Raw genomic sequence first — 22,288 nt, forward strand, 5'->3', positions numbered from 1 at the left:
CCTCAGCCTCAGCCCTGCCACCCACCTGGCTCTGACGTGGATACGATGTACTGTGCCCAACCCCAATGGCTCTACCCTTTGTCATTTCTCCTCCCTTCTTAGTCTTTGCGGGAATTTTCCCCTCGTCCACCACATCTGTTCTAAACTCCAAAATGGATCTTTGGCTCTGCTTATGAACCTCTCAGTGGAGCAGGGCTGAAGATTTTCCCAGCAGGCCAGGGCATTGGACATCCTCTGTCTTGGGGGCTTTCAAAGCAATAGACCTCTTTCCCTGAATGAAAACTGCAGAAAGCCAACATGCAGAAGGCTGAGCCATGTGTGGCAGGGTGGGGCCAGCGTGGCTGCCCTTTCACCTACTGCCCTTGGCCTTGCCAAACACAATCTCAAATATTGCAAATCCAGCACAGTGCTTGTCTCATGTAAGGAGAGTGAGATTCAGAAGAGAAAGACGTGGTTTGGACCTTACCCACGTCTCCAGAGGGAGTTAGAAGCGGAACCAGTGTGGGGGTCCCTAACAAGCTTTCTCAGCCCTGGATGCATAATTAGGACCACATGAGAACCTTAGGGAAAAGAAATGACCAGACATTCTCCAGATCAGTCCACCTGGGCATGGGCATGCTTACAGTTTCCCCAAGGACTGTAAATGTGAGGTTACCATCCTTTGGATAACTGGGCAAGAGGTTCATGTGTAGGTGGGCAGAGGGCTCAGGTGGACCCCACTCATCCATGGCAGAGGTCGGCCTGTCTGCAACAAAGCACTGGGGCAGAGAGGCCATCGGGGAAGCTCTCTGGTGAGATGAGATGTCCTGCCTTCATGTGTTCTCAACAGCATCGTGAGGTCATGAGGTTGTTATCCCCATTATAAAATGGGCAAGTTTGGAGCAGAAGAGTGAAGTCTCTCTCCCAAAATGGCAGAGAGGAAGCAGTAGTGCTGAGATTTTGGCTGGCTCCATCTGTCCCATAGCCTTATGCTCAGTTCACCAGATCCAGCCAGTCAGTGGACTTGCAGCTGACTACCTTCTCCCACAGTTGGAAGAGTGACTCTACCCTTTCACTAGAGGAGCCCAAAAGGAGCATCGGTGCACCCAGAAGGTTGAGCAGGAGGCCCGACCCAATGGAGTCACTTGGGGCCTGAGTAGGATAAGCAGTCACTCAATGTTCTTTACAGGAGGACCTAGGAGGACTAGGGACTTGCCTTTCTGCTCCTAGGTTAGGCTCTGGAGAGCATCTCTTCATGGGTGACGTGGGTTACACTGCTCACTTCAATTAATTTGTGACAAGTTGGACAAGCTGGAGGTCATTCACATCCTCTGTGGGGTCCTCACTCCCTTAAAAGCTCTGCCTTATCTCTTACTCTCTCTTTAGGGGCAGGTCTTTTTTGTTTTCTCCTCTCTCGCTGCTCCCAGTCAAGTATCTGCACCCACTCATTCAGTCCACAAACACACACTGAGTACCTGGTTTTGCAGGCCCTGTACCATGCACTGAGGAAGAAGAGGAGAAAAACACAGTTTCTGCTTTCAGGCTGAAGCAGGGAAAGTCCAGCAAACACATCTCCATAATGGAGTGTAGAGAAACAGAGGCTCCTGCAGGAGCCAGGTGGCTGGCTAGATCAGTGGAGCTGAGGGTATTCAGGAAGTAATTCCTGGAGAATTTTAAAAAGGAGAGTGGTTAGTAGAGTGAAGAAGAGAGAATGGTGGTGTAGCAGAGGGATCAGCATGTACAAAGGCCCAGAGGCATGAAAGGAACTGACAGAGTCAGGAAATTGCGAGCAATTTGGTTGAGGCATGAGGGCATGTTTGGGCTGGCCAGAGGCATGGACAAGGGCGAAGTTAGGAGCTAGATCTCATCCTGGAACCACTAGAGAACAATGGGACATTTGAAACATATCAGGTGCTAAACTTTGACATAACTGCTCCTTACTTCTCAGTATGAACTGAAGTCAACATTGTCTGTCCCAGAGGCTCGGTGTTCCAAGCCTTAGCTCTCAGGGACGTGTGAGAGCTCCATGCCCAGTCACTGGAATTTTAGGCGTTTACCTTAGGAACATGCGGACAAAGGGCAGCTGCTAACTCTGCTGCACTCAAGGCTTGTTTTGGCAGTGCCTTACTCTCTGCTGTTCCAGACAGTTTCTGGGGTAGGAGGGCCCAGGAAATCAGGAGGCTTTGTCTCAATCATGTCCCCACAGGCAGTTCTCATAGAGAGGAAGGAAATGCTTGAACTCTGAGAGAAAGTTATCCTGTCCTTGTCCCTAAAGCAGTGGATGGCTGAATTAGCTAAAGCATACTGCACATGAAATAGCTTGGCCTCTGCCACTCTGACACCCTGATTTTTCTCCTGCCTCTGGCTGCTCCTGAGGATGAGTGCCCACTCCTGGGCACTTCCTCTTCCCCCTCTCACACTCTCACCTGGGGCAACCACAGCCTAATTGCCACCTGTACAGAAGAATCCCCAGCCCTGATCTCTTAGAAAGGCTCAGTTTCACATGTCTAAAACCTAACTCATGGTCTTCTCCCGAAAAATAGCTGGTCTCCCTTCTCCCCTTTCTGCAGTTGCGCAAGTCAAACAGTTGGGGGTCATCCTGGACATCCTCGCTCCTGAGCCAACCCATCACCACGTCCTGCCAATGTTACCACGAAGTAACCCTTACCTGTGTCCACTCCTCTCCACCTCCGCCCCCTGGAGCAGACCCTGTCCATCTCCTTTGTCTTTACCTTTTCTGCACACATCAACCCACTTTCAGATGCTAGCCCTCAAATTCCTTTGTCTGAGGGCTTTCTCTAGCCATTGGCACACACTTTGCTCCCAAGCACAGCAGGAAATTTATGCTCCCTCCCCAGAAGCAGTCCCTGGCTCTGACTGATAGGGAGCCAGGGGACAAATACACCAGCACCTTTTTCACTCCCAGGCTTGTGTTCCGTGTTGGCTCCTGAAGTGCTCCAGGGAAATTAAGCTCCTGTTGCCCCACAGCTATAATGCAAAGTTTTCCAGACGCCTTCCCTTCTCTGTCTGGTTCCCCACTCCCCTACTGGTCTTTCCTGGAATCACCTGCCAAGCTGCTTTCATTTGAATATTTGTCCCAGGGCCTGATTTTGGGGAACCCAAATGAAGATATGCTATCTAGTCCCAATAACTATTATCTCTTGTGTAGACCTCCAACCTCGCAATGCGTCTCTCTGAACTTACTTCTGTCTTTCTCCAATGCACCTTCCACACTGCATCAAAGATGATTTTTTCATAATGCAGATGATCACATCACTCCATTTTAAGACTCTCCTGGGCTTTCCATCACTCTTAGGATCAGGATGAAAATTCTCCACGTGGTCAATAAGGCCCTGGGTGCTGTGGCCCTGGAACTTCTCAAGTTCATGTTGTAGCAGGCTTCCTCTCAATCTAAGGCTGCATTCCAGCCACAGTGGTCTTCCTCAAACATACCGTGCTCCCTCCCACCACAGGGGTCCTCCCCTATTCTCTCTGCCTGCATGCTCTTTCTCCTTCTCTTTGCCTAATAATTATTATGCATCCTTAGGTACCAGCCAGACATCACTTCCTCAGGAAAGCCTTCCTGGAGTTGCAGACCAAGGCAATTTGTCATTATTCAACTGACAGCGCCTGCACCAGACAGAGTCATAATGGCTGTGGCAGAGACCCTCCATTGCCCATTCTCCTTTCTCACTAACAAAATATAACCTTGTTCAAGGCAGCCACATGCACAGCTAAAAATCTCAATCTCCAGCCTTAGTTACAGCCAGGTCTGGCCACCCAGTCCAGTCCTGGCTCATGCAGTGTAAGCAAAAGTCACCTGGAGAGTTTAAGAAAGGTTTGACTTTCCAGCATATCTTACCCTCCCTTCTTGTGACTTTCTTCTCCTTCCTGCCAGAAACACAGGTGCACTCCTCTCCTCTCTGGAGGCATAGCAACTATCTTTTGACAATGAGGCATATGCTGCACATTAAGCAGAAAGATGGAATTTGGGAGCTGATGACATCCTGGAACTTTGCACCAGTTCTGGTCTTTTATTGTATGCAAAAAACCAACTCCTGTTTAATGTTAGTCACTGTGTGCAGCAAAATACATTTCTAAGTGATAAGAGAGGAGACTATGTACCTTTTTCCTTCCCATTATGTCTCTTATTCTCACCATTCTCACCTAATTACAGTAAATGTTAAGTATTTTGTGAATGAATGCTTATAAATTTACACCAGCTCCATAAAGTAGATGTGAAAACTGAGGCTCTAAGACATTAAGTACTTTTTCAAGATCATATAGGTTTGTCTAATTTTAAAGGATGGGGCCCTCCCCTGTTGTCTTTTTCCTTTTCTTTTAAAAATGGAGGTAAAATTCACACAATGGAGATCAGGGCTGTTTTCCTTCTTGAGCCCAAAACACGTTTTGTTGTCATTGCCACATCTGTTCAGGCAGTAGTCTTCCCCTGAGCTGCTGAAGGCCAGGCAGGGAGAGGAGAAGGCCTCAGCAGAGACAGGCGAAAGACTGAAGGAGGCAGCAGCACAGCAGGTGGAGTGGCTTAGGCAGCGGCAGAGTTCCTGAGAGCCTGAGAGCACAGCAGTGGTGGGGGTAGGAGAAGGAGTCACTAGCTTTGCCTTGCTGGACAAGAAACCGGACAACCAACAGCTCGAGAATTTCAAGAACAAAGGCCATAGCTTAGAGAAAAGAATATTAGAAAAGGGTATGTATAGTCTATAAGCCAACAAACGGGATAACCTAGATGGAATGGATAAATTCCTAAAGACAAACAACCGCCAAGACAGAAGCATGAACGAATAGAAAATCTGAGCAGACCTCTAACTAGTAAGGAGATCGAAACTGTAATAATAATAATAATAATAATAATAATTAATAAATAAAAATCTCCCAACTAAAAAAGCCCAGATGGCTTCCTTGATAAATTCTGTCAAACATTTAAGAAAGAATAAATACAATCCTCTCCAAAATCTTCCAAAAAAACCCTGAAAAGTTGGAAACACTTTCAAAATCATTCTGTGACTGATACTATCCTGATACCAAAGCCACGCAAAGACTCTACAAGAAAAGAAAACTACAGATTAATATCCCTGATAAACACTGATGCAAAAATCCTCAACAAAATACTAACAAACTGAATTGAATAGCAAATTAAAATGATTATAAACCATGACCAAGTGAGATCTATTCCTGCAACACAAGCATAATTCAACATATTAAAATTGATCAATGTAATACACCATATTAATAGAATGAAAGACAAAAACAATATAATCATCTAAATTGATACAGAAAAAGCATTTGACAAGATTCAATTCCCTTTCATGATTAAAAAAAAACTTATGCTATGAATAAAAGAAAACTATCTCAACAAAATAAAAGCAATGTATGAAAATCCCACAGCAAATATCATACTCTATTGTGTAAGAGTGAAAGCTTTTCCTGTAAAAGCAGGAACAAGACAAAGATGCTCAGTTTTGCCACTTGAATTCAGAATAGTACTGGAAGTTCTAACTATAGTAATTAGGCAAGAAAAAGAAATAAAAGTCACTCAAATTGGAAGGAAAACAAGTAAAATTATCTCTGCTCACAGATGACATGTTCTTATATGTAGAAAACCCTCAAGAGTCCAAAAAACTGTTAGAACTAATAAATGGATTCAGTAAAGTTGCAGGACATACACAAAATCAACACAAAAATCAGTTGTATTCCTATATACTAATGAGAAATTCTGAAAAGAAAATTAAGAGACAAGTCCATTTATAATAGCATCAAAAAATACTTAGTAATAAACTAACCAATGAAGTGAAAGATTCGCAAACTGAAAACTACAAAATGTTGCTGAAAGAAATTAAAGAAGACACAAATAAATGGAAAGACATCTTATATTCATGAATTTGATAACTTGATAGTGTTAAGATGTCAATATTATCTAAAGTGATCTATGGATTTAGCAATCTCTATCAAAATCTCAATGACAAAAACATTTTGTTTAATATTTATTTAGTATTTATTTCACATTATTTGCATAAATAGAAAAATCCATCCTAACATTTTTAATTAAATCCCAAGGGACCTGGAATAGCCGAAACAAATTTAGGGATCTCGCATTTTCTGATTTCAAATCTTACTACAAAGCTACAGTAATCAAAACATGTGTTATTGGCATAGAGACTGACATATAGACCAATAGAATAGAATGGAAAGATGAGAAATAAACCTTAACATAATGTTCAAATGAATTTTGTGCCAAAACTATTTAATGGAAAAGGATAATCTTTCAAGAAGTTGTACCTGGAAAAATGGATATCCACATGCAAAAGAACGAAGTTGGAATCTTGCCTTACACGACATACAAAAATTAACACAGAATGGACCAAGAACCTGAATATAAGAGCTAAATCTACACAATTCTTAGAAGAAAACACAGGGGAAAATCTTCATAAGATTGGGTTTAGCAATGATTTCTTGGATATGATATCACTAAAAAGAACAGATAACAATTGTAAAAATAAATACATCAGACTGTATCAAACTTAAAAACTTCTGTGCATCAAAAGATACAATCAACAGAGTGAAAGGGCAATCTATACACTATAAAAAATTATTTGTAAATCATATATCTGATAAGAAGTTAATAACCAGAATATACAAAGAATTCCTACAACTCAACAACAAAACAAACAACCCTATTTAAAAATTGGCAAAGGACTTCAAAAGAGTTTTCTTTAAAGAAGACATATAAATGTCCAGCACGTGAAAAAATGCTCAACATCACTGACCACTAGGGAAATATAGATCAAAACCACAATGAGATACCACCTCACACACATTAAAATGAGTACCATCAAAAAACAAAGAGAAAATAACAAGTGTTGATAAAGATCTGGAGAAATTAGAATCTTTACACACTGTTGGTGAGAATGTAAAATGGTGCAGCCACTACTGAGAACAATACAGTGCTTCCTTCAAAACCTAAAAATAGAATTAAAATATGGTCCAGAAATTCTACTTCTGGGTATATACCTAAAAGAAATGAAAGCAGAGATTTAGAGATATTTCCACACTCATGTTCATAGTACCATTATTCACAGTAGCTAAAGCTAGAAGCAACCCAAATATCCTTCAGTGGAGGAATGGATAAATAAAACATGGAATCTTATTCTGCCCTACAATAGAAGCAAATTCTGGTATATGCTACAACATTGATGAACTTTGAGAACATTGTGCTAAATGAAATAAGTCAATCACAAAAAGACAAATATTATGTGATTCCACTTATATGAAGTACATAGAACAGCCGAATTCATAGAAACAGAAAGTAGAATGGTTTCCAGGGGATAACAGAAGGCGGAAAAGGGAGTTGTTGTTAAATGGGTGTAGAGTTTCAGCTTTGCAAGATGAAAAGAGTTTTGGAGATTGAATGCACAACAGTGTGAGTATACTTAACACTATTGTACATTTAAAAATAGTTAAGATAGTAAATTTATGTATGTGTTTTTATTACACTTACATTTTTTAATTTTAAAATTATTAAGATAGTAAACTTTATGTTATATATATTTTACCACATTTAAAAAAAACTGACAATACCAAATGCTGACAAGGATGTGGAGCAACAGGTGCTATCATTCCTTGCTTGTAGGAATGCAAAATAGTACAGTTACTTTGCAAGACAGTTTAGCAGTTTCTTAGAAAACTGAAAATACTCTTACCATATGATCAAGAAATTATGGTTTTTCGTACTTATCCAAATGAGTTGAAAATTTATGTCCACACAGAGCACCTTTATTTATAATTGACCAAACTTGGAAGTCACCAAGATGTCCTTCAGTAGGTGAATGGATAAACTGTAGTACACCCAGACAATGGAATATTATTCAACTTTGAAAAGAAATGAACTATTCAGCCATGAAAAGACATGGGGAAGACCTTAAATGTATATCGCTAAGTGAAAGAAATTAAGCTAAAAAGGATACATACTATATGGCTCCAACTATATGACATTCTGGAAAAGGCAAAACTATGGAGACAGTAAAAAGATCAGTGGTTGCTAGGAGTTAGAGAAGAGGGAGGTATGAATAGGGAGAGCACAGAGGATTATTGGGGTAGAAAAATTACTCTATATGATATTATAATAGTAGATAAATGTCATTATGCACTTGCTAAAACCCACAAAATGTACAATACTAAAAGTGATGCTATTGTAAACTATGGATTATGTGTCCATGTAGGTTCATCAATTATAATAAATGTGCCACTCCGTACAGGATGTTAATGGCTCCCCTACCTACCTCGCTGTGTGTTGGGGTGGATGAGAACTGGGAGTATATGGAAACTCTCAGTACTTTCTGCTCAATTTGGCAGTGAATTACTCTAAAACAATTGTGTTTTTAAAAAATTACATAACGTTAAATTAACCATTAGCCATTTTTAAGTGTACAATTCTGTAGCATTTAGTACACTCACAGTATTGTGCAACCATCTCTATCTAGTTCTAAGACCTTTTCACCATCACTGAGAGGAAACCCCTAAGCAGTAACTCTCCATTCCTCCTCTCATCAGTGCCTGACAAGCACTAATCTAATTTTTGTCTTTATAGATTTACCTAATGTAGGCATTTCATATAAATAAAGTCATATAAGGTAAATGCTGTGCTCACCTCCTCCCATGACCACATATAAAGTTACAACTAAACTACAGAACAACCATCACTGAGTATCTCCTGAAGTCTAGCTAAACAGAAGTCCTATAATGAAGAACATACAGGAAAAGCCACAATGAGACTGGTAGGAGTGGCAAAGATGAAAGATGGGCTGGTCACACACCCATGTATGGCAGTTAAAAATTGGGAGAAATATCTCAGCTATGGAGGTTCCCCTCTGAGGAGTGAAGGGTCTCAGCCTCATACCAGGCTCCCAAGCCCAGTGTTCCAATGCCAGGGAAAGAAGGCCCCATAACTTCTGGCTGTGAAAACCAGCAGAGATTGTGGCTGAATGAGACAGAGGGCTGCTGGAATTCCCAGTGTTTCTCTTAAAGGGTTGGTGCACGGATTTACTCGCTGATAGACTCACTCCTTTGAGCTCTAGTGCTGGGGCAGCAGTGCCAAAGGCACCAGGAACATATGCGGAGGACCTGAATTGTCTAGCTTCAGGTCAAGGGCTGGAGGGGGAGCTTTATCCCAGACAGAAGTGCTCATAGAAGCCATTATTTCTTTATTGAGCCCTCACTTCCACCCAGCCTGCACACACAGGGAGGCACCACATCTGAATCTCCATCAATCCGGCTAACATTATTCACCATCCCCCACTCCCTCCCCCCACCCCGTGATTACCTGAGACTCTGCCCCACCCAACTTGCAGGCTCACCCAAGCCACTTCCAGTGGCTTTTCCATATAAATGGCCTGTCTTGGCTCATGCTGTGGACTTTATAAAATCTCTCAAAGGTTCACAAACCCCAAATAAACAGCATCTGGCCTCAGCATGCCCTGTACTTCTTGCTAAGCAGCCCCAAGCTTGGCACTAGGGAAGCCGCTCTCATTTCACAGCTTAGCCTTTCCCAGACACCTTCTAGCGCAGTACAAGTGGCAGCCATCTACAGATCATTTTGTAGCTCATACCAGATGTCCCTGGGCAGGGCACAGACAGTGGCTAACCTTGGTCTGCAACTGACTCCATTCCAAGAGGCCCCAGAGCCAACATACCCAGTGGCCAGCTTTAGAACACACCAGAACACCACCAAACCACCTTCATAAATGACACACCCAAATGGCAGACTCAGCAGACACCAGAGCCCTGCTAAAGTGAATCCTGCTCCATAGGGCCAGTCCCTGCACAACATCTCCTCTGCTGTAGTCACAGCCAGTCCTCACAACTGATCAACTTGAATGTAAATCCCTCCTATTGATGTGCCAACAGCAATCAAGGCTCAGTTACAATAGGAGGGCATATGCAAGCCACACAAGGGACACACCTGGAGCACCCAGCTCAGATGACCAGGGAGACTGCATCACTGGGCCCCACAGGACACCTACTATATAAAACCACTTTACCAAGACTGGGAGACATATCAGTTTTACCTAATACATAGAAACAACCATAGGGAGGCAGCCAAAATGAGGAGACAAGAAACATGTCTCGAATGAAAAAATAGAACAACACTCCAGAAAAAGAACTAAACAAAATGGAGACAAGCAACCGCCAGATGCAGAATTCAAAACACTGGTTATAAGAATGCTCGATGATCTCAGTGAGAACTTCAACAAAGAGATAGGAAACATAAAGATGGAAATAGAGAACACATAATCAGTCAGAAATGAAGAATGCACTAGAAGGAATCGACAGTAGATTAGATGAAGCAGAGCATCAAAGCAGCAATTTGAAAGATAAGGTACGAGAAAACACCCAATTGGAACAGAAAAAAAAGAATCCAAAAAGAATGAGGAATGTTTAAGGGGCCTCTGGGACATCAAGTGTACTGACATTATCATCCTGGGGGTAGAAAAAGGAGAAGAGAGAGCGCAAGAAATTGAAAACCTATTTGAAAAAAGGATAGAAAACTCCCCTACCCAGGCAAAGGAAATAGATACACAAGCCCAGGAAACACAGAGAGATCCAAACAAGATGAACACAAAAAGGCTCACACATCATAATTAAAAGGCTTAAGGTTAAAATGAAATAAGAAGCCTTAAAGCAGCAAGAAAAAAGCAGGTAGTTACCTACAGGGGAGCTTCCATAAGACTGTCAGCTGATTTCTCAACAGAAGCTTTGCAGACAGAAGGGACTGGCACAAAATATTCAAAGTGATGAAAAGAAGGACCCACAATCAAGATTACTCTACTCAGCAAAGCTATTACTTAGAATAAAAAAAAAAAAATTACAGGAGTTCATTACCACAAAACCAGTATTACAAGAAATAGTAAAAGGGGTTCTTTAAGAAGAAGAAGAAACAAGGATCAAAAATGTGAATAATAAAATGACAATAGCTACATGTCTATCAACAATTACTTTAAATGTAAATGGATTAAATGCTCCAATCAAAAATAATAGGGTAGCTAAATGGATAAGAAAGCAAGACCTTTATATATGTTGCCTATAAGAGACTCACTTCAGATCAAAAGATATGCACAGACTTGAAAACAAAGGAATGGAAAAGGTATTTCATGAAAACGGAAATTAAAAAAATATGCGATGGTAGCAATACTTATACTGGATAAAACAGACTTTAAAATAAAAGCAATAACAAAAAACAAAGAAGGACCCAGGAATTCCACTTCTGGGTTATTTCCAAAGAAACCTAGAACACAATTCAAAAGACATACGCATCTATATGTTCATTGCAGCATTGTTTACATGGCTAAGATATGGATGCAATATAGGTGTCCATCGATAGATGAATGAAGAAGAAGAGGTGCATACATATAATGGAATATTACCCAGTCATAAGAAGAATGACATCTTGTCATCTGCAATAACTCGGATGGACCTAGAAGGTATTATGCTGAGAGAAATAAGTCAGAGAGAGATAGACAAATATATGATTTCACTTACATGTGGGATTAAAAGAGAAAGCAAATAACAATATCAACAAAAACAAAAAAACCAGAAACAAACTAATCAGAGAACATTTTGATGGTTGTCAGATGGGAAGGGGGTTGGAGGGAATGGGTGAAGAAAGGGAAAGGATTAAGAAGTACAAATTGGATTCAGAAGCATAGCAGAGTGAGAGATGTCCCCAGATCTCTCCCCTTGAAACAACAATAAGGTGAACATCTAAAATTTAAAAACACCCAAACTGCACATCAGCACATCTGAGTGTGGGATCTGCGAATAAGAGCTACCAAGGTCAGACCCCCGGGGGTCGGGGGGTTGGCTGGTAGACTGGGAGGAACAAAGCCTCTCTGAGCTTCCTGCAGGAGAAATGGGAAGGGAGAAGGTGCAGCAGGTTCCCTGAACAGCACTGCCTGAGAGAACTGTGAGCTCCACACAGTGGCAGTGCCCAGAGATCAGGACAGAAAGCAGAGAAGTGGGAACAGCAGAGGAGTTTATCAGCCAGGATGCAAAACAGGAGGCTGAGCAACAGCCCCCATCCCCCAACCCAAAGGGCCCCTCCCCCCATATCCTCCAAGACCAAATACAGCAGAGCCCCAGGGGAACTGAGCAAATGCGACTGAAATTATTGCTAACACTGACAGGGAATGACACTGAGGATAGTGAGTATGATTGAATATCTATAAGAAAAAAGGCATTATTAAAATATTATATAAAGCAGGGATCCAAGAGACTTAGATGCCACCTACTGGAAATTAAAAGAAAAACACCTTCTTTGCAACAGGCTAAAGAGAAACATTTATATAATCAATCTTCCTTCTGGGGAAAAAAATAATAATAAAAAAAACAGAATACACTTCTATTAATGCCCAAGTGGAGAAATAGTTCATTAAACACCATGAACAACCACGGTGACAAGGCAGCTCAGAAAGAAAGAGAAAAATCTCCAGAAAATCAGCTTAAAGACATAGAAATATGCAACTTTAATGACAGATAATTCAGGATGGTACTTCTGAAAAAACTCGATGAGATCCAAAACAATTCATATCAACAATTTCAGGAACTGAAAAGACAACTAGATGAGCAGAATGAGTTCTTTAGCAAAGAGATTGAAACCCTCAAAAAGAACCAAATAGAACTTCTGGATATGAAGAACACACTTAAAAAGATGAAAAATGAAATAGCAAGCTTGAGAAATAGAGTCAACCAAATGGAGAAAAGGATCAGTGATATTGAAGACAGAAATTTAGAAATAAATCAGAAGGAAGAAGAGAGAAACCAAAGAATGAAAAAGAATGAAAGAAAAATACAATGACTACCTGATACCATAAGGAGAAGAAACATAAAAATAATAGGCATTCTCAAAGGGGAGAAAAAAGAGCAGGGATTAGAAAGCATTTTCAGACAAATAGTTGATGAGAATTTCCCAAATCTCAGGAATGAGCTGGAGCTTGGAATTCAAGAAGTTAACAGAACACCCAATTATCTCAACCCAAAAAGGCCTTCTCTAGGATATATTGTATTAAAATTATCGAAAATCAATGATAAAGAAAGAATTCTCAGGGCAGCCAGGGAAAAGAAGATGATAACATATTAAAGAAAACCTATTAGATTATCATCGGACTTCTCAGCACAAATCTTACAATCCAGAAAGGAGTAGAAACAAATATTCAAACTATTAAATGAAAGGAACTACCAGCCAAGAATAATGTATCCAGAAAAACTCTCCTTTATTTTTATTTTTTTTTATTATTTAATGCCTACAGCACCTGGTCTTCTTAGGTGGTCTCCTATCCAAGTACTAACCAGGCCTGACCCTGCTTAACTTCTGAGATCAGACATCAGGCTTGTTCAGGTTGGTATGGCTATAGACTATAGACCATGGCTCCACTGAGGTGTGAACCCAAGACCTTCTGCACGTAAAGCAGACGTGCTAACTGCTACACAATGGAACCACGTCCAAAACTCTCCTCTAGATATGAAGGAGAAATAAAGATGTTTCCAGACATACAAACATTGAGGGAATTCTCTACTACAAAGCCTGCACTACAGGAAATTCTGAAAGGGATCAGCTCGCCTAACACAAAATGACAAAAAAACAAAAACAAAAACAAAAACAAAACAAACATAACTAAGAAGGCTGCTAGCAGGCAGTTAGATGCAGAGGAGTGCAACCCTTACTAAGAACAGGGCGTTATAAGCTTAAAATAAGAAGAGATTTGCTATAGCAAGATAGTAATGAACGTTCAGCATACATAGGGACAAATTGAGACAACAATGACTGAAAAGAGGAGGATTCAAAGATCCAAATTCGCAAAGGGGAATGGAAATAAGGCACATGCAGAAGAAAAGGGATGACTGTAAATACACAACTATTCTTTTCATACTTGTAATGGTAACCACAGGCCAAAGATTTATAACTGAAGTACATAACATAAAATAAGAAGGACCAGAGGGAAAACCCACAAAAGCCAACCAAAATAAAGAAAACAGAAACACAAGAACAAGGAAGCAATAGAAACACCAAGCTACCAGAAAGCAAAACATAAAATGGCTATAAGAAGACCTCATATTTCAATAATCACCCTAAATGTAAATGGATTGAACTCACCAGTAAAAAGACACAGAGTTGCAAATTGAATCAAAAAACAAAACCCAACCATACGCTGCCTTCAGGAGACACATCTCAGCTCCAAAGACAAATATAGACTCCAAGTGAAAGGGTGGAAAATGGTATTTCAAGCAAATGGCATTGAGAGAAAAGCGAGAGTAGCAGTACTAATGTCAGACGAAATAAACTTCAAAATAAAAAAAAGGTAAAGGAAGACACTGAGAGACACTTAATAATGACAAAGGGAATCATGCACCAAGAAGACATAACACATTAATATCTATGCTCCCAATCAGCGCCTTCCGAAATATGTAAAGCAATTACTAACAGAACTAAAGGGAGAAACAGACCAAAACACTATTGTAGCAGGGGACCTAAATATCTCACTGTTGAATGTGGACAGATCATCCAAACAGAAAATCAATAAGGAAATAACACCTTTAAATGACACATTAGACCAACTGAACATAAGTGACATTTATAGAGCCTTCTATTCCAAAACAGCTGCTTATACATTCTTCCCTAGTGCATAGGGAACATTTTCAAGGATTGAGCACATCCTGGAACAGAGATAGCTTCAACAAATATAAGAGGGTTGCAATCATACCAAACATATTCTCTGATTATAATGCTTTGAAGTTGGAGATCAACTGTAAAATTAAGTGGGAAGAACTACAAATACATGGAGATTAAACAACATACTACTGAAGAATGACTAGGTCAGAGAAGAAATAAAAAGACAGATCAAGAGATACATAGAAACGAATGATAATAATAGTACAACATATCAAAACTTTTTGGACACAGCAAAAATGGTAATAAGAGGAAGGTTCATGTCATCATAGGCCTATTTCAAAAACAAGAATAAGCCCAAATAAATAATCTAATACTTCATTTAAAAATCTAGAAAAAGGAAGAACAAATGAAGCCAAAAGTCAGCAAAAGGAAAGGAATAATCAAAATTAGAGCAACTAAGAATTGATCTACCATATGATCCAGCAATCCTTCTACTGGGTATTTACCCCAAAGACTTGGAAACTCATATCTGAAAAGATATTTGCACACTGATGTTCATAGTAGCATTACTCACAGTGGCCAGGACATGGAAGCAACCGAAAATGCAATTAAAATCTCCTTTAAGTCCAAGGTACATGAGTTTCATTGCTATGTTTTCTTCAATATAATTTACTGTTTCAGGTCTTATATTTGGGTCCTTAATCCATTTGGATTAATTTTGGTGTGTGGTGATAGACAACGGTCTAGTTTCATTGTTTTGCAGGTGGCTTTCCAGGTTTCCTAGCACCATTTATTGAAGAGGCTTTCCTTTCTCCACTGTGTCCTATGATAGATGATTGATTAAAGAAACTGTGGTACATATATACAATGGAGTATTACTCAGCCATCAGAAGAGATTATATACTGTCATTTTCGACAACATGGATGGATCTCGGAATAATCATCCTAAGCGAAATAAGCCAGACAGAAAAGTTGAAAATCACATGATATCACTTACATGTGGAATATAAACCTAAAAGCAACAAATGAACAGCACAAACAGAGACTCATGAACAAGGACAATAGATTAGTGGTTACCAGAGGGTAGGGGGAAGAGGAGGTGGGGGGTGTGAAAGGAGTTAAATATGTGGTGACAGAAAGAAATCTGACTATGGGTGGTGAACACACAATGTGATATGTGTATGCCTTACTGTTGAATTGTACACTTGAAACTTTACTAGATTTCATTAAAATGTCACCATAATAAAAATTTAAAAAATTTAAAAAGATATACAAATTGGTAGTTACAAAATAGTCATGGGATATGTAAAGTATATTATATTGCAATATTATAGTCCATAATATTGTAATAACTATGTTTGTTGTCAGATGAGTACTAGATTTATCAGGGTGATCACTTCATAAGTTATATAAATGTCTAATCACAAAGTTGTACACCTGAAACTAATATAATATTGTATATCAACTGTGATTTAAAAATGAAAAATTATTTAAAATTTAAAATAAATGGAATTATACAATACATGGTATTTTATAACTGTCTTCTTTCACTTAATATCTTTTAAGATTTATCCACATTGTAGCATACATCAATACTTCACTCATTTCTGATGTGAAAAATATTCCATTGTATGTACACACCACATTTTGTTTATCCAATCATCAGTTGACAGACACTTAGGTTGTTTTCACCTCTTGGCTATTGTAACTAGTGCTACTATTATGTGTACGAGTCATTATTTGAGCACTTGTAATTGATCCTTTTCTTAATGCAACCCATCCTTGCCCTTAGATAAGGGAAAACAAAGAAGATAAGTTAAGGAAGGGACTAGAAATAAAATTAGCATTTAAATATCAAATTAGTACCATTTAAAGTTTTGATTAGTAACAACTACATTTAAATTAATAATGTTCAAGAAACACCTATATTTAACATACTTGATTTCAGTTTCATTATAATTCTGAAGTAGACATTATCATCTCCATTTTATAGATCAGGAAACCAAGGTTCAGAAGGTTAAGTAATTTGTAATTCATTGCACAGCCAGTGAGTGTCAGCCAGTATGGGGGTCCTAGTTTTATTTTTAATTTTTTTGAACTCGGTCTGCCTTTCAGACTACCTCACTCATTAAACTATCAGTGGAGGTGAGGGAATGGATGGGAGTTACACTACTTTGACAAGTAATTCTTACCAAACTTTTACTTTGGCGAAGCATCATGCAGAGGCTAATGGTACAAAAACACTGGCTGTGTGCACAAGTCCAGGGAAAGAAAGAGTGATGATGAGCTGGCTTTTGGAGATGTGCATAGACTGATCACCAAGATCACTCTAGACCCTTCCCTCCAGCAGGTTATCTGAATGAATAAAATGTGTCCAGCCCCTTATATCCCCAACCTGGCCCAGAGGACAAGCTTCCCCTGACCCAGTGGGACTGGACACAATCCACATCAAGAGTGGACTAAGGTGGGCTATGTACCTGGGGATGGCTGCTCCATGCTCAAGTCTCCTGTCTTCTCTTTGGAGAGTTCCTGCAGGCACTGGTCCTGTTCCTCCCACAGCACCTGTAGCACATCGCACAGTCGAGGGAAGGCTCCGACCTGCAAATCCAAAATCAAGAATGCTCATTGTTGCTACTAAGTTGATTTTGCCACATAAGGACTTCCTGTGATCCAGAATGGGGCTGGACAAGCGGGATTCAACATCAGGGAGACAAAGCCCCTGCCTGCAAGGACCTCCTAGTCTACAGTGAAGTGCAGGCAGCCAGCTCTGGGAGAGAGTTTAGAACAACAATCTGTAGCTTGTCCAGTGCAAGTCTTGCCTTAAAGTTTACAAGTCCAACAAGCTATTTGCTTTCTGGGTAACTTACTATTAGTCTATAGGTCTTCGTATATTCCACTCTACCTGTGTTTATTTTCTGAGGTTTTGAAAGCTCAGTTTGGTTTAGACAAGGTCTTTGAAACCTACACATAACCATCTCCCTGTTCCACAGAGGAGAATGTATGTCCAACTCAGACCAACAGCAACTGCAGAGAGTAGTTTGACAGGAGGGCCGAGGAAGGACTGACACACAGTCTTGGTTTCCTAGCTCTTTCTAGAGTAGATTTCTAAAGCACAGATAGCATCATTCTTTCATTTGTGCCTGAGACTTGATAATTTTGTAAATGAATGAATAAACAACTGAAAAGGTCAATAAATTTAACTACTTTACTTTTTTAAAAAATTATTTATTTTCATTAGTTTCAAATATACAGTACGTTGGTTAGACATCTATATAGTTCATACAACGATCCCTCCAATTGCTCCCTCCCTCCCCTGACCCTCCACCTAGCCAATGTATTAATGCTAACTACATTCTCTATGCCATGTTCCCCATTCCCATGACCATCCATCAGCTACTAATTTGTACTTCTTTAACCTTTCACCCCATTCTCCTAGGCCCCCAAACACCAATCTCATCTGTCCATCACCAAATTGTCTACTATATTTGTAAGTCTGTTTTTGATTAGTTTGTTCTTTTTGTTCCTTAGATTCCACATATAAGTGAAATCATATAGTGTTTATCTTTCTCTATCTGACTTACATACCATCAAGGTCCCATCTCCTTCCTTTTAGTCTGTGTGTGTCTTTTAATCTGAAGTAAATCTCTTGTGGGCAGCATATCCTTTCAGCCACTCTATTTTTTTATTGGAACACTTAATTCTTTTCCATTTAAGGTACTTATTGATAGGAATATAGTTGTTACCATTCCTGTTTTTGATAAATGCTTTTTCTTCTTAAAGAAGTCCCTCCAACATTTCCTGTAATACTGGTTTGATGGTGATAAATTCCTTTAGCTTATTTTTGTCTGGGAAGCTCTTGTTCTGTCCTTCAACTCTAAATGATAGCTTTGCTGGATAAATTATTCTTGATTGTATATCCTGGGTCTTCATCCTGTCGAATATTTTTTTCCAAGTTCTTCTGTCCTGCATAGTTTATTTTGAGAAATCAGCTGCCAGTCTTATGGGCTTTCTCTTATAAGTAACTATCTGTTTTTCTCTTGCTGCTTTTAATATTTTTCTTTGTATTTAACCTTTGACATTTTAATTATAATGTGTCTTGGTGTGGGCCTCTTTGGATCCTTGATTCTTGGAATTCTCTGAGCTTCCTGGGGTTTTATGTCCATTTCCTTCACCAGATTAGGCAAGTTTTCCATCATTATTTCTTCAAACAGCTGTTCAACATCTTGATTTTCTTCAGGTACTCCATTCAGATAGATATTTATTTGGAAACTTAGTAGCGTCCTATATGCTCCTTAAATTATTTTTGTAGTCTTGGCATCTTACGTCTTTCTATTCTGATTGAGTGTCCCTGGCTTTCCCATCCTCTAGATAGGCATTTTATCCTTTTCTTTATTCACTTTGTTTATTCCTTTGTTTATTCCATTTAATATCCTTCTCATCTCCAATAATGTTTTCTTCATTTCAGACTGGTTCCCTTTTTATAATTTCCATTTCCATTTTTATGTTTTTTATCTCTTTGTTGAAGTTCTCACTGAATTTATCTACATTTCCCAAAGTTCATTGAGCATCTTTATAACCAGTGTTTTGAATTCTGCATCTGTTAGATTACTTGACTCCATTACATCTAGATCTCTGTTCTGTTCTTTCATACAGTTTTTGCTTCTTTGTCTTCCTATTTTGGCTACTCTTCTATGTCTGTTTCCATGTAGTAAGCAAAGCTCCTAAGTTTCCTGGTCTTATTAGTTTGGATTTGTGAAGTAGGTTTCCAGTGGCACAGTCCTGAGAGGGGTTCAGCTACAGGCCAAATTTAGCCCAAGCCTCTGCCCCTCTGGGGCCACCTGTTAAGACTCAGCAAGCAATCTGCAGATGCTGTGCTTATAGTTGCCTCAAAAGGCCACATCAGAAACTGAGGCCAGCTGCCTCCAGTGTGAGTCTAGGCACTGCTCAGCGAGGAGCACCTGACTTATTGAGGATATACCTGGATGTGGCTTAGGAGGGGGCCCGAGTTGGAAGAGGCAGGGTTTCAGGGAATGCTCTGGACAGAGCAACCTCTGTTATCTAGTTTGATGAGTCTTGGCTATGGCAGCACTGTGTCTGTGCACTGGGAGGGAGGAGGGCTCAACAGGGAACAATGGATACTGCTGGCACTTTTGTACCCAGCGAGTCTCAGCTCAGCTCTCACTCCAACAATGTCTCCCTGTAAGTCCCTGGTGCTCTCTGTGTGCAGCCGAATTGGCACTGGTGCTCAGAATGAGCAGGTCCTTCATCTCGAAAATCCACTTGCAGTCGCAGCCCCTTTAAGAGGCATCTGCCACTGCTGCTGCCACAGCCTCTGTCTCACTCAGCCGCTAGAGACCAGGCAGCCCCACGTCCTCACCTGGTCCTACCTTCTGCCTTTGCAGGGTGATTTCTTGGATTTCTCTCTAGTTGTATGGTTTGTTATCCCAGGTGATTTTTCCTTGCTGCTGCTCCTTGTTTTCGTCACAACTTTGATTTGGTCGCCAGAGGGATGAACAGAGCCTCTATCATCTCACCATTTTTTTCCTCCTCTAACTACTTTACTTTTTACAGAGTATGGAATTTTAATATTACAGATTATTTTCACATACACTGATTTGTTCAATTCTCAATTGAATTCTTTATAACCCTACAAAAAGAAATGGAAAGGAAAATAAAGGTCCACAGTGGTTAGGGAATATGATCAAGGTTGTACACTCAGGGATCTTGATTTTAGAAACAAGCTTTCCAAAAGGTCAAGAACCAGGTGTTATACCTCTGTGTCAATGCTATATTAATGCTCTGTAGATGTAAATCCATCTGACACTCATATTAGTTTCAGAAGGAGAATAGAGAGTGGAGCTGAAATCTCCCCAAATTTGACATGATACATAAACTTATGGATCCAAGGAGCTGAACGAATTATTGATACATGCACCAACCTAGATGAATCTCCAGAGAAGTATGCTGAATGAAAAAAAGCCAACCCCAAAAGGTCACATACTATATGATTTCATTTATGTAACATTCTTAAAATGATAAAATTATTAATGGTTGTCACAATAGTGGTTGTCAGGAGTTAAGGAAGGGGTGGGAGTGGGAAGGAAGTGGTTATGATTATAACAGGGCACTATCAAGGATCCCTGGGTATTAGAAATGTTCTGTATCTTGACTATATCACTGTCAATACTGTAGTTGATCAATTAAATCCTAGCTCACTTGAAAATACTAAGAGAGAAATGAACATTTATTTCTGTATGCCACTGAGATGTTTGTGATTGTTATGCAGCATAGCTGATGGACACAGAGTGGAAAATAGGTTCTAGAGTGGCATCAATGTGTGTAGATAAGGAGTGCAGTTTCCCAAAGTGGGTGTCAATTTGCACTGTTGGGGATTGAAGAAAAGGGTATTCCAGCAAAGAGGACTCTGTAGAGCAATGAAACAAGATAAGAAATGAGAACACTTATAATGAGAACCCCATCCAAGAAAAGTTCAACTTCCTTGGTATTTTTCTCTGGGACTACAGGAAAAATAATAATCAGAGGAATGTTTAACTCTTTCTTCTCTTCCTACATTTTTTTAAAATTTATAAAATACACAAATTTATAAAATACAATTTTAAATATGTTTAAGTATACAATTCAGTGGCATAAAGTACATTTACATGTTGCGCAGCTATCGCCACTATCCATCTCCAGAACTTTTTCAACATCACAGCAAAAAATCTGTCCCCATTAAACATTGACGACCCATTGACCCCGCCCTCCCACCCCCTGATGACCTCTGTTCTACTTTCTGACTCTATGGACTTGCCTATGCTATGTAGTTCATATAAGTGGAATCATACAATCTTTATTCATTTGTGTCTGGCTTATTTCACATTCATGTTGTAGCACCTATCAAAATTTCATCCCTTTTTAAGGCTGAGTAACATTCCATTGCATGTACACATCACATTTTGTTCATCCATTTATCTGCTGATGGACACCTGGATTGTTTCTGCCTGTTGCCTCTTGCAAATAATGCTGCTATAAACATGAGTGTACAAATATCTCTTTGAGTCCCTACTTTTTATTCTTTTGTGTATATACTCAGAATTGAAATTGCTGGATCATATGGTAATACTGTGTTTACTTTTCCAAGGAACCCAAACTATTGTCCACAGTAACTACACCAATTTACATTCTCACCAGCAATACACAAAGGTTCCAAATTTCTTCACATCTTCATCAATCCTTATTATTTTTCTGTGTTAATAATAGCCATCCTAATGAGTGTGAGGTGGATCATCCCACATTTCTTTTATCCTTGATCTTTCCATTAAAATTTAATAAACCAAGATAATTTTGTGTGGTAGTGGTATGCCAACAAAAGAAGTGTGGGACAGTGACAGTATTCTGTGGAAAGGATTGAGTCTATGGCTTCTGATGGTGACCAGTAGCAAAGGAGGTGGGCCCCCAGGGTTGCTGGGAGTGGCTGGGAAGATTGTGTGTTCAATAGAGCAACCATTTGGTAGATGCAGGTAGGCAAATGCATGGAAAACGAGCCCTTTTATTATCTAAATTAACCTTGAGAAAGGGAGGAAAGGCTGATATTTAGTAGCTATATGTACATATATATATTTCTATATATTA

At 39.7% G+C, this 22,288-nt stretch overlaps 1 protein-coding gene and 1 pseudogene across 4 annotated transcripts in view; both read right to left on the reverse strand.

Annotated features, from left to right (window-relative positions):
• The window catches only part of SCTR (secretin receptor), a 75,905-nt gene that overhangs the window by 42,758 nt on the left and 10,859 nt on the right, over positions 1-22,288 (reverse strand). For all 4 annotated transcript variants that reach the window (XM_016151408.2, XM_016151410.2, XM_016151411.2 and 1 more), the window contains one exon: positions 17,134-17,254. In XM_016151408.2, coding sequence (XP_016006894.1) covers positions 17,134-17,254 — 121 coding nt within the window. The remainder of the gene's footprint in view (positions 1-17,133; positions 17,255-22,288) is intronic.
• On the reverse strand, positions 13,287-13,402 carry LOC118614007 (annotated as a pseudogene).

The sequence above is a fragment of the Rousettus aegyptiacus genome, unplaced genomic scaffold (assembly GCF_014176215.1).
Source record: "Rousettus aegyptiacus isolate mRouAeg1 unplaced genomic scaffold, mRouAeg1.p scaffold_m13_p_2, whole genome shotgun sequence".
NCBI lineage: Eukaryota > Metazoa > Chordata > Mammalia > Chiroptera > Pteropodidae > Rousettus > Rousettus aegyptiacus.